The sequence below is a fragment of the Aricia agestis genome, chromosome 1 (assembly GCF_905147365.1).
Source record: "Aricia agestis chromosome 1, ilAriAges1.1, whole genome shotgun sequence".
Lineage (NCBI taxonomy): Eukaryota > Metazoa > Arthropoda > Insecta > Lepidoptera > Lycaenidae > Aricia > Aricia agestis.
The window spans coordinates 23,046,807-23,059,519 of NC_056406.1; the positions used below are offsets into that span (position 1 = coordinate 23,046,807).

At 38.9% G+C, this 12,713-nt stretch overlaps 2 protein-coding genes across 4 annotated transcripts in view; one reads left to right on the forward strand and one right to left on the reverse strand.

The window, feature by feature from the left end:
- LOC121733689 (integrin beta-6-like) overlaps positions 1-3,441 on the forward strand; it is a 43,292-nt gene extending 39,851 nt beyond the window's left edge. Inside the window, exon 9 of the mRNA XM_042124027.1 lies at positions 1,269-3,441. The gene's annotated coding sequence lies outside the window, so the exon portion shown is untranslated. The remainder of the gene's footprint in view (positions 1-1,268) is intronic.
- Positions 3,442-8,674: 5,233 nt separating this feature from the next.
- Positions 8,675-12,713, reverse strand: part of LOC121739914 (serine/threonine-protein kinase 26) — an 84,991-nt gene continuing 80,952 nt past the window's right edge. For 2 of the 3 annotated variants that reach the window (XM_042132541.1, XM_042132525.1), the window contains exons 8-12: positions 11,049-11,216; positions 10,543-10,638; positions 9,723-9,833; positions 9,420-9,478; positions 8,675-9,239 (exon numbers count right to left, since the gene is read on the reverse strand). In XM_042132541.1, the coding sequence (XP_041988475.1) occupies positions 9,230-9,239; positions 9,420-9,478; positions 9,723-9,833; positions 10,543-10,638; positions 11,049-11,216 (444 nt within the window). In that variant the 3' untranslated portion in view covers positions 8,675-9,229. Of the gene's footprint in view, positions 9,240-9,415; positions 9,479-9,722; positions 9,834-10,542; positions 10,639-11,048; positions 11,217-12,713 lie in introns of all 3 variants that reach the window. The other variant, XM_042132533.1, reaches the window with a different exon arrangement.

Below are 12,713 nucleotides of genomic sequence, written 5' to 3' on the forward strand. Positions count from 1 at the left end.
CAGATACGTCAAACAATGTTTGATGCATAAAATTCAATTGAAAAAATTCGTGAAATTCTTGTAAATGAATGTTAATCTTATAATACTTATAATATTCATTACTTTTTTTTCGTAATTTATTCAAATATTGTGATTATTTGCAAAAAAACCCACCAAACTGCTAATCTCGCGAGATCTCGAAATTGGCGAGACCTCGCGGTATTGTATTCATAAACTCGCGGGATCTCGCTTGAGCCCCAATCTCGCGAGATTTGCATTCCCTATGTATGATTCATTCACTAGCAAATAATATTTTTACAGTAGGTAATTATTAATTACTCATATAATTAAATTATAACCTCCATTAATAACTGCTTAAATGAGCATTTATTAATTTAACAGATGTCTGTTCCTTAGCCAATGACTACATCCTGATCAATTAACGATAATCAATTGAATATGGCTCAGATGCGAAATTAGTTCAATGACGACACATCCTTAATGCTTATTGCTTCCCCTAATGTGTAGCAGTCACATTAGTGAAGTCATATTTTGTATTAATCTGTGTCAATGTCACTTGTGAACGTTGACTTTACAAGTTACAACTACAAATACGCACAAATTTTAATTAATGTACCTACACGGTACAATAATAATTTTTCCCTAAAAAGTATTAATTTATCTAAGGTTATTTGGTGCATTTATTAACGCTATTGCACTTGTTGCTATGAAAGTGAAGAATATCATCCGAGATCCTTAGAAACTGTAAAAAGAGCTTCGAAAAAGCTCTACATAAGTTGTAGAGAAAGTCGAACCCACGATTTTAAAATTGTCACATTTGAAAGTTGGCTATTTGCAGATCTACTCAGCCACAGCAAAATTGTTCTACTTTGTCCTAGCGCAGAGTTTATTTTTATATAGACGGGCAATAATAAGTATGGTCTTAGCCTTAAGGTACAGTTGGAACCGAGCGACACGCGAAAACTACAGACGACGTGTCGTCGCGACACTACTGGTTTCTATGTAGGTATTGAAATATCCTCCGCAGCTAGCGACACGAAGCTAGCGACACTTAATATTCATAGAAATACATAGAAACCAGTAGTGTCGAGATATTGTCGTCTGCTGCCGCTTCATGTAGCGGGCTTCCAACTTGTATCTTTATTCTAACTTTCATATAAACAAGTGGAATGCCACATAAGCCACTAATATTGAGTCACACGCGCGTGCGTCACAAAAATCCTGTATGAGTCACCTAGCTCACGTGTTAACATGACCTTTCTTTGCAGATGCTACCTGAATCATCGGTGACTACCCAACACTGCCTGCGCGACCTCATGGCATGGAAACTGGAACATGGAGACAGCATGGAGGCAGATACAGGCTTAGGGCACTTGCCGAGTAGAGTCGCGCCCGTGTGGCGGTCTCTCGGTCAATAAAATTAGCCGAAAGCACTGCCACTATACTCGGTAGGTGTAACAAGACCCTTAGAAAGACCGCCATTAGCCATAGTAATTTTGTTTGTGCGAAAATTTACTTCCAGATTGTAGGTAAACGACAGATTTCGCTTGTGTCTGAAGTACAAGCCTCACTTGCAGGGATCAGTATTAAAACTGACCTGACATTAGCTCTTCCATAAATACGAAGAACGACAAAAACAGTAGATATGATATTTAATCTAAACATAACTCAAACAGAGCGACTGAAAGCCTTTTATCTTTCTTATAAAAAATTAATTTCTATGGTGTTCATTTTGAGCCTGTTAGAGTCAGTAGGTTGCAGCAACGAGTTATCATTTAACGAGTTTTAACGAGTTATGCATTGAGCTACAGACCTCTATGATAAGGAAAGCTCTACGAAGGCTTGTTTTCTGTGTTACATAACTAAACACAATCTACCTACTGTTTGCTCAATAAGTATTCATGGAATATTCAAATGTATGATTTGTAAAACAATATGAAGAGTTAAAAGACCAATAATAATGTAAACAACATAGATCTTTACTATGCTACATATAAGTTATGCCTGTTAAAGTTTTCATCATTTGTTGTAGTAATTAACCAAGATAATATGGTATCGAATTAGTTACCAATTCTAGAAACTACAGGCGCTGTTTCGGTGGCATACAAGTTTTACTTAACTTCTACATAGTGTGACTCTCAGTAGAGTTCGCACTTGTTTGTATGTTTGTATTAATACATATTTTGTACCATGATAACGTTACTTTTAATCACAAGATCTGTTTATGACATACTCCTAAGGGGGTAACCGGTTGTATAATGTTCCATGCCTAATCAGGGCCCTTAGTAAAATTGCATTCGATAGTCTTGACAACGAAATTAGAATTTAGTAATCAAAATGTTATGGTATTTGACACATATCGCTAGCGCCATGTTTTTTTAGCGATGCGTATTGTCGAATCCCTAAACTTTTGATATTTGCTATCAAAACAATGTACTTAATGCAATTTGACTAAGTGCCCAGTAGCGAATGTAAATAGTTAGTAATAGTTTATGTAATACCTCTGTGATATTTTAATAGTTTACGTAGTGATTCATCGCGTGGTTAGTTAATCGGTGCTTTGAATAATTCATAAATATTGGAAATCAGTTGTATGGAATACATGTTATAAAGGAAAGCCAATAGCCATAAGCACTTGCAACTAAGTACTCTTATTTCGTTTGTTAATTTTTGACGGATGACGGCTATCATAATATGGGGCAAGTTTACTGGTTTGTACTCATGGAGTACAAACCAGTAGACTTTGGTATTAACTATTTCACTGAGATTTTATAGAATTTATAAGAATTTTGGTTGATATTTTGTTTTGTAATTTAGTATGTTGTGTGTTTATTATTACGGACTTGAATCTCGATTCTCGTGTATACTTTGGCGTTAATAATAATTAATGTTATATCGTATAATAATTAAGCCGATGACAGTGCAATAGGGATTTGTGGCTGTCCTACGAAAGAGTTCGGAATGATTTATAAACAAAAAGTATACTTAACCATTTATAGCGGGTTTCGGCAAACAATGGTTTATAAGTCAAAATTAGTACCTAATAACTAATTTATTGAAGGATTAAGAATACTTTGAGAATACTATTCGTAAATTCAGTGCCGGCCCGAGGCAAGTTTTAGGAGGCCCTATCATGGGTCTTGGCGCCTTGAGTGGCCGCTCAGTTCGCCCCTATGGTAGAGCCGGCCCTGCATACATTATTAATTTGTAGATATTTTATACTTAATTAAGAGGCTTTTGTAAATTGTAACTTTCAAATTCTTTTTAATTTAATTTATGTATTTATAGCTATTAATTAGATACCATTTAAAATATTTAACTGTTAAGTTTAGGTATTTCTGATAATAACACAATTTTTCTAGATCATACATCAAGGTCTGATTAGTTAAGTCATTGGTTACAATTAGATATTTAATAAAAAATAAACAAAATTACTTTCTACTTCGTTGTTTTTTTTTATATTAACAGCTATTCTAACTATCCCATAATTTATATAAATGACACTGGTTCATGTATGTAGGTATCATACGTCCACGACTAGACCGTGTCTACTATTTAAGTATAGTGGTAGAGTTAAGAGACAAATAAAGCTTAGTATATTTATTGTCTACGTAACACTGCAATCACTAAGGTCCATTTCAAAACACATCATAATATTTATTATTTACTTTATTGCGTGATTTACTCTTGTTGTGGAGGATTGAACCGAGGTGCTTGTCATAGGATAGTTGTGTATAGGCCATGGACCGTACATTTTATTATACAACTGTATTTTACATAGCATCGCTCGAAGTACAATATGCAGTAGGTACACATAGGCGTCTACTATTACATAGTTTGATAGGAAGCAGTCTGGACCGAAGAAGGATTGCAGCTGCATTAAAATAGCAAACCTGAACCCAGATAGAGATTTAAACAGCCCATATTATTATGTTATATGTAATTCTAAGCCCACCATAGATAAACATTTTGGAAAGAGAGCTATGCTTGTAGAGTTACTTTATTGCTGTACAACAATAAAACCTGATTCGGATGCCCTACAGAATATAATTTCCAACACATCGACCGGAATAATATTAGTGAGGCATTGTGTTTGTCCGGTGTGGGCGGAGGTAGTGCCACTCGCCCGGAGAAGCCGGCGGAAATAAAGCACTCAGAGACGAGTTATAACGGGATGATATTATACTGGGCAGTGGGGACCTACGAATATACAGTATAAAAAATTATGCAGGTATATGGTTCGTTACCAAAGGGTAAAAGGGCATAATTTTTAAATGAAACATAAATTAAGATTATAGGTTTATCTAGTTAGGATTTTCTTTAATGGGGGTTCCCATTAAAGAAAATCCTAACTATGATAAACCTATATTATTCAGCAGTGATCAGGCTGATGATAGTGAACTGTGGTTAAGACCACTCTCGATCATGTCAGATTTCAAACAATCGAAATCGGTCCAGCCTTTTGGATGAGGATGATGATGGCATCGTAATGCCACGGACAGACACGTACCACAGCATACGGACAAACAGCAGACAGACCCCTGACACCTCTGTTTTTCGGAGGTTAAATCAATTAAGGGTGGGTTGCACCAGAGGCGTAGTTATAATTAAAGTTAAGGTTATAGTCAAATATGGCGTCCATTATGGACTTTTACTAGGGATTTGACTGTTCATTTGACATTTTGTTATGGTTAAAGTTAAAGTAAGTTAGTGCAACCCACCCTTAATCGTCACATTTATGGTAAACCATTATAATTTTTAAACACTCGTTATAAAACACTCGTTATAAAACACCCGTTATCAAGATTTGATTAAATAAATGAGACCTTACCACAATATTTACCATCTGTATCAGCTTGAGCTCGCTCCATCCATGATCACATAACGAAACCAACATTGACTTTCTATAATCTATATTCATAAGTGTATTTTTTCACAAGTGTATTAATAAGATCTCTTTGTGTGTTAATTTAAAAGCTTTATTATGTACAGTTCATTTCAACTGACAAGGGAGATAATTAAACTCATACGACAAAACGCCTTGTAATGCTTAGTTAGCTTTTATACATTTACTTGTTAATACACCTACTCATATTTAAAACTTGTAAAATAGGTATACTTACCTACTTTTACATAGATTCCCGCGATTGTTTTATAACTTTGGAATATATTAAATCAGTTTCATTGGTAGTGTATTATTGTAAATATTGGATTTTAGTGCCCACATATAGTAAATAATGAGATAATTAATTAGCATAATATCTTATAATATCGTCTCGTAATTAATTATATTTTTGTTTTAACTTTTAGAGCTACTTGGCAACATTAAGTGGTAAAATTCCTCTCATGCTGAACTAATTTTTTTTTAAATATTAAATAAGGGGGCAAACGAGCAAACGGGTCACCTGATGGTAAGCAACTACCGTCGCCCATGGACACTCGCAACATCAGAAGAGCTGCAGGTGCGTTGCCGGCCTTTTAAGAGGGAATACGCTCTTTTCTTGAAGGTTTGCAGGTCGTATCGGTCCGGAAATACTGCTGGTGACAGTTCATTCCAGAGTTTTACAGTGCGCGGCAGAAAGTTACGCGAAAAACGCACTGTGGAAGACTGCCACTCATCAAGGTGATGAGGATGGTATGTTTTTCGCGTGGGACGATAGCGAAAAGTTGCAGGTGGTATGATTCCGAACAATTCCTCAGAGCACTCCCCGTGATACGACCGATAGAGGATGCAGAGTGAAGCTACATCTCGGCGTAATTCTAGGGGTCCAAGCTGTTTGAAACACTATGGCAGTCAACAATTCGAGCAGCCCTTCGTTGGATACGATCCAGAGGGAGCAGTTGGTATTTTGGCGCCCCTGCCCAGAGATGAGAACAATATTCCATATGAGGCCGAACCTGCGCCTTGTAGAGTTATAGACGTTGGTCCGGACTGAAGTACTGTCTCGCTCTGTTAAGAACACCAAGCTTCTTCGAGGATGATTTGGCCTTACCCTCAAGATGATATCGGAACTGGACTTCGCTCGATATGTTGACGCCAAGTATCTCAATGCTAGGGGAGATGGTTAAAGATGTGCCCTCGAAACGAGGATAAACGACCATTGGTGACTTTTTAGTGGTGAACGCGCAGACTTGTGTCTTGGTGGGGTTGAATTGGACTAAGTTACGTCTACCCCATTCAGAGACCTTCTCCAATGAATTCTCCACCTTAGACACAAGTTCGTTTCGACTCTCAGTGACATTTTGCCGAGAAATATTAGGGGAGCCGGTATATACAGCATCACCTGTACTATCATCCGCATAGCAATGAATGCCGTTGGATATGGATATTATAACATTATTCAGGAGTCCTCCATTCTTTCGCAGGTAAAAATAAAACAAAAACATCCAAAATTAAATAATTTCTTTTATTTCAGAGTCAAATTTCTTCCTACATAGACGTGTTAAGTCGACGGCGTAACATTAATTGACTAATGGTACGCGCCGCTACAACAGCGGCGCCCGGCGGCGGCCGGTGGCCGAGTCGGGAATATACAACACCTGCAAAGATGGTGCAAAAAATTGCAACAAAACTGATGTGATTGGTTAAAATTTGAAGGTACAGCAACATTGCAATATAGATCATGCAATACAGTGATATACTCCCGGCCCGGCCGTGTATCACAGTTCCTCGTTACTGGCGTCCCCCCGCGCCGCCGCCGCGCGCCCGCCCGTCCGGATTATAATTTAATGTTATATATTTACTCATTATCAAGATCACACAATCCCGTGAACCGAACGATCCCGAATTCGCTCAAAGGTAACAACTACGAACCACTACGGCGACAGTCGCGGCGGCGCGCACGCGGTACCATCACAGGAATCGGTCAGTAGGCAGATGGCGGACCTAATTCGGTCGGGCTATTTTAAGCCCAGGCGACAGATCGCGACTAATATTAATTTGACTTATGTCGATTAAATTACGTAGGCCTTGATCTGCCTACGCATCAATTACTCCCGACAATACAACGTGTCCCGCGCCACCGCGGCCGTTCGCTCGCGCGGTGGGAGCGGTCGGCGTCCGCGCCCGCTCGCACCGCGCCGGCGACGCTTCGAAACTCTAATTTTATCAATAATCAACAATTACCGTCCGACTCTAAAAACTACACGCAATATTACGATACCGTCGAGTGAAAAAATATTTTTTCAATTATCCATCGAAACCGACATCCCGGCCGCGTCGAAGGCCGGATCGACTCGAGAGCGAGCCCGATCGCCGGCCGAGGCGACTATCTTAGAGTAAGGGGAAACATTCTGGGCTACGCTCTACAGTAACACCGGGGCTCCCCGCTCGAGCCCCCGCCCCCGAACTCGAGCTCGTCCGACACTCGGAAGGAAATATATACATTTTAAATTACACTAGCGTGCATATTATTACAATATTTTTGTAGATTTTATCGATATCATAATATTATAGCGCTTAAAACGAGACTTCGACTGACAATTTTATAATACAACCGCTACTTATATACATATTCGTGTCTAGAGCGGCGCTCGAGTTCGCGGGCGGGCGGGCGGTGAGTCGTCCGCCGTCCGCCTGTAAGAACACTTCGATAAACAGCTTCATATTATACTACATAATTTACACATTTATAGTAGGTTTACATTTTTACACAGGAATAATAATCGTTTATTTATTAGTCTTCATTATAATATACTCTATTTACTCCCGATCGCTAAATATTGTCGTATCTTAAGCATGTTTTATTTATATGGACACGAGCGCTGCCGTGTCGCGGTATTTAGAATTCACGAAACTACTATTACTTAGAATCGCCCCCCCCTATATTATCCTACGAAAGAGAACTAAATAAATTTTGCAACATAATATATTATAGTATTAAGAATTAGTGATTAGTCACAGATATTATATGGAACAACGATCGACTACAAAACACGCTAAATAACGGCCGCCTGCGCGCGGCGAAGTTAGAACGAGTATGCAAACAACGATTTCAATAAATCTATAAATGCTGACAATGTTGTCTTTTGTCTGGAATGACACTATAGAATCTACGGAATTATATCAGGACGCAATACGTTGAGACGTTTAAACCATTAGCGATAAGCAAATTCGCTAGATTTAATTATTCTCGAATTGGAATAGCCCTCATTCTTGGCGCCTAAAGCTTAGGCCAAGCCTACGGGACCAGGCGACTGCGAAGCGTCAAGTTGTCAAATGTGTGTTTTGTATTCAAAAAACACATTTGACAACTTGACGCTCCGCTTCACAGTCGCCTGGTCGCGTAGGTTTGGCCTAAGCTTTATTCTCTTCCTAGTAACGAGTACTTATCGCTAATCGCTTCTCAAAATTGCGCCACATGACCGAAATGATTATGACGACTAAACGACACAAATGAATGATTTTAGAATAAAATATGGCAAAATATTGGCGAAACATAACGTTTTAGTTATCCACGAATATTTATAAATTAAAAGATCAAGTACGCAACAAACACGCGTCAAATTACTCTACAGTGACTGAATGAAATGAACCTTTCTACACCGATGGAAAAACGTTTTATAAAATGACCCCAAAGAAAATACGTCGAAAACGTTTTTTTACACGTAAGTTTTACATTTAAAGCGTATAAGAGAAGGCATTGCAAGGCCGAGTAAAACAGCCCCGGGAGAATACGATGCGGTGTCCAAATGTAATCAGCCGTTCTTATGTAGAGGTGGGTTCCGAGTAACATACATTGTTTTACAATAATCCAGATATTTGTTCTGGTCTGAAGTTAGCTGCGTGAGAATGCACTATGCCGAAATTCGCACCGAGTTCAGACCAGACAAACACAGCATAGATAATGTCACAAATAAACTTTCTGAGGCGTTAAGGCTAAATGGACTAAGCCATATGAGAGGCTGAGGGATTGGACATTAAATTCGTATTTGGATATTCTCAATTCACATAACGCGACGTCATCGCGCACTAAGATATTTTTAAATTACACTTTAGAGATATAAAACTTATTTATTGCTTTCGACAATTTGAACGGGCGATTCGACGTTACGTGAATTAAGAGATTAACAAAATATTACATAATATTGGCCATTTAAGACACTTGTGGATATATTTAGTAATTTGCGATAGGCGATAGGCTATTGAACACGTGATGTGGGCCGGGGTCCGACCGCGGCGCGACCCGACGGCTGCGGCGCCGCGCCGCGACACGACACGTCACGCCGTCTATACGTCCCTGTAAAGATAAGACAAATGTTATAAGGTCAATTAATATTATTTATTCAAGTAATGTAAACGGTATCTACTTCGGTAATAAACAGATAAATAAGTGGATATAAGCGTATATACAATAGATAACATCATAAAGAAAATAAACTTTTTAAAAATTGAAAATACGAGTAATGACCGTACCTACCTAGTCCAGGGCTGGTGTTGCGCGGGCGGGTGCGACTGCGAGGCTACCCTCTGTACCACCTAGAAAACAATTAATTACAATATTATTATGAATAGTAAACCACTTTTATTAGCTTATAAGACTAAACAATTTTTTTACAACAAATGTAACTATATGATTTCTAAAAGAGTTTATTCAAGAACGAATCATTTGAGGAAGTTGGTACTTACATATTAACTCTAAACAAAGTATTACACGTTTTACATTATATTATCCACGCTTTACCGTATATAATATACATTATACACATGCTACATGTCGTACCTGTTGCACAAACGCGCGTGTGAGATGCGGCGCGCCGCGTTCGGCCATTTCAAACGCGCGCCGCAACTCCTCGATGGCTTGCGCGCTGCTCGGACCGTGCTTGCGCGACAGCTGAAAAAATAAAGTTTTATTACCTACTTGAATAGTACACATATCACAATTTTTTTTATTGAAGAGATATAAAATATACAGAAGAGTAACTCAGTAGTATGCCTAAAATTAGCCTCGTTTAACGTAATGTCCTAATGTTATATTGTGCTCTTTTTGTGTCAACCCATCCACCGAGTATACTTGGACGACGCTCCATCTCTTTTTATGTTATATGGTATGTAACCTCCTACACATCTCTATACCAAGTAACTTTAAACTCGACTCAGCAAGTTATGCCTGAAAAGGCAACAGACTGTCTAGAAAACACTCTTTACAAATTAATAATATCAGTATCGATATGCTTACACAGGCGCACATATTATTCAATACAAATATTATGAGTGCAAAGTGTATCTGACTAATGACTATTATAGTCAAAATGAAATAAGGTGTCCGCAGCGGTCATTGACCTTTTATTGATACTTAGTTCTCATCGAGTATGCAAAATACGATATCGCCCTAGAAACATCTATCACTTCAATATTATACAAACCGCGACAAAATCGCTGTTTGTATAGAAAACGATGAAATATGACAAGTCTGTTTTAAGTCAATGACCGCTACGGACAGAATTCGGCAATACGAGAACAATAATATCTATTCACACTCCACTCCTCCGCTCCACTACATGCATATAATTTGTCTCAGTCCCCATTCACTAAGTACGTACCTCGTTGAGTAGCGGATATATGAGCTGGTGGAGGTAGGCGTGCCGCCGCACCTGTTTGTCTTCGCCGCTCGGCCCTCTGTGGTCCAGCGGTGAAGCCTATAAGTACAGACAAGTGAATTTTACTATTTGTATTACATAATATTACGAACTGTATACACGATTGTTCTTGCCGGGTAAGTTCCTGAACCGGTGGTAGACATCAGTAGACGTTGAGCCAAGATTTTGTGTATTTATTCTAAATAAAAGTTTTTTGATTTTGCATTAGGTTAGCCAACCATATAGCGCTTAAACCTGAATTGCGCTTTCAAATTTTCTATAATAATACTTAACATAAGCCGGTATGTCCGACAAAACATAGCACTCCGCTTTTCACGGAATTTATATCATATATTATGTCACTATAATAACCCTGCCAGTAGAAACTACAGGCAGAATTATATTTTTACCAACAGGATAAAAATTAAAAAACCCTTTAATATAATAATAATTAATCTGAATGTACTAACCGCTTTATTATACACTACGCTGTCCCGGCTGGCCTGGTGCTCCCTCTCCTTTCTCTCTCGCTCTTCGACCCGCTCTCTCTCCCGCTCGCGTTCCCGCTCCCTGTCCCGCTCGCGCTCCTTGCCGCTCCGCGCATCCGAGGGAGCCGACACTAGCGTCGTCTGTCGGGGCTGGAATACAACAAAACGTATGTTAAACATAGCGTTACACCCGTATCATTAGTCGTTTCCTTGACTTATTTCCTCCACTGAGTCGATGACTAGGTAAAATATGAACAAAATACAGATAATCCATAATATCAAGTTCTTTTAGCGGACCCCTAGACGAGCAATTTTATTGCACAATATCACATTGATGCGTGATATTGCACAATACAATTTATCGTCTAGGGGCCGGCTTATTTTAGAAAATATCAAGATATTTTGAATTGAATTTTTGAAATAAATTGAATTGAAGAAATAAAATATTAATTAATAACATAAAAAATTTTCACAATTTTGTAAAACACACTACTAACACACACAAAAAACTGTTGTTATAACACGAAATATTTCTATAGTCAAGATGCAACATCGACGCATTATTTACATTTAAATAATCGATAAATACCTGATACATCAAGGCACCCTTATAACTGAACTTGTTCATTTTACTACAGCTACCGATTGTGGTGTATGTGACACATTTAGTTCTACGTTGGAACGTGATATTTCGGCGGCGGTTTCGCAATATAGTCACGTACCGCGCTATCGATATTGTAATAGCTTATCGTGATCAATTAATAAAAATTTTTAAAATTCAGAATCATTAGTATGTAAGACATAAAACCGTTACAGATTGTTTAAAATAAGACCATGTATCAAACTAAAAGGATAGTTTAAAAATTAGGGACTAAGATCGCAGTTAGAATGTGGGTATTCGCTCATCGACTCACAGGCTAATACTTTAGAGTCTAATGTAATAACAGTTGTGCACTCTGCTATGAATCGTCTCGCAGTGAGGTAGTCGCTAGAAATGTAAACCCGGCTTAAAAGGGTGAGTACAAGTAAGGTTAACCTTTACTATTGCACCATCAAAGAAATTTATTCATAGGCAGTTGATGGACCTACGACATTTGATCGGACTATGTCAACTTAATGTGAATCGTCATCTGTCGGCTGGGTTTGACAAAACGCGACCAAAAGCGTTGCGTCGACGCAGCGCTGACGCAACGCGCCGTGTGGACTGGCTCTAAGTCCGCCATTTTTTTTTAAAATGAAATAAGGGGGCAAACGAGCAAACGGGTCACCTGATGGAAAGCAACTTCCGTCGCCCATGGACACTCGCAGCATCAGAAGAGCTGCAGGTGCGTTGCCGGCCTTTTAGAGGGAATAGGGTAATAGGGGAGGGTAGGGATGGGAAGGGAAGGGAATATGGGAGGGAAGGAAAGGGAATAGGGTAGGGGATTGGGCCTCCGGTAAACTCACTCACTCGGTGAAATACAGCGCTTGGCTGTTTCACGCCGGTTTTCAGTGAGAACGTGGTATTTCTCCGGTCGAGCCGGCCCATTCATGCCGAGGCATGGCTGTCCCACGTATGAAATTCATCTAATTCATCATTCATAGATCAACTTCTCTAAGGGTCTGTTTCACCACCTTCTGATAAGTGCCGGATAGGCTATACATAAC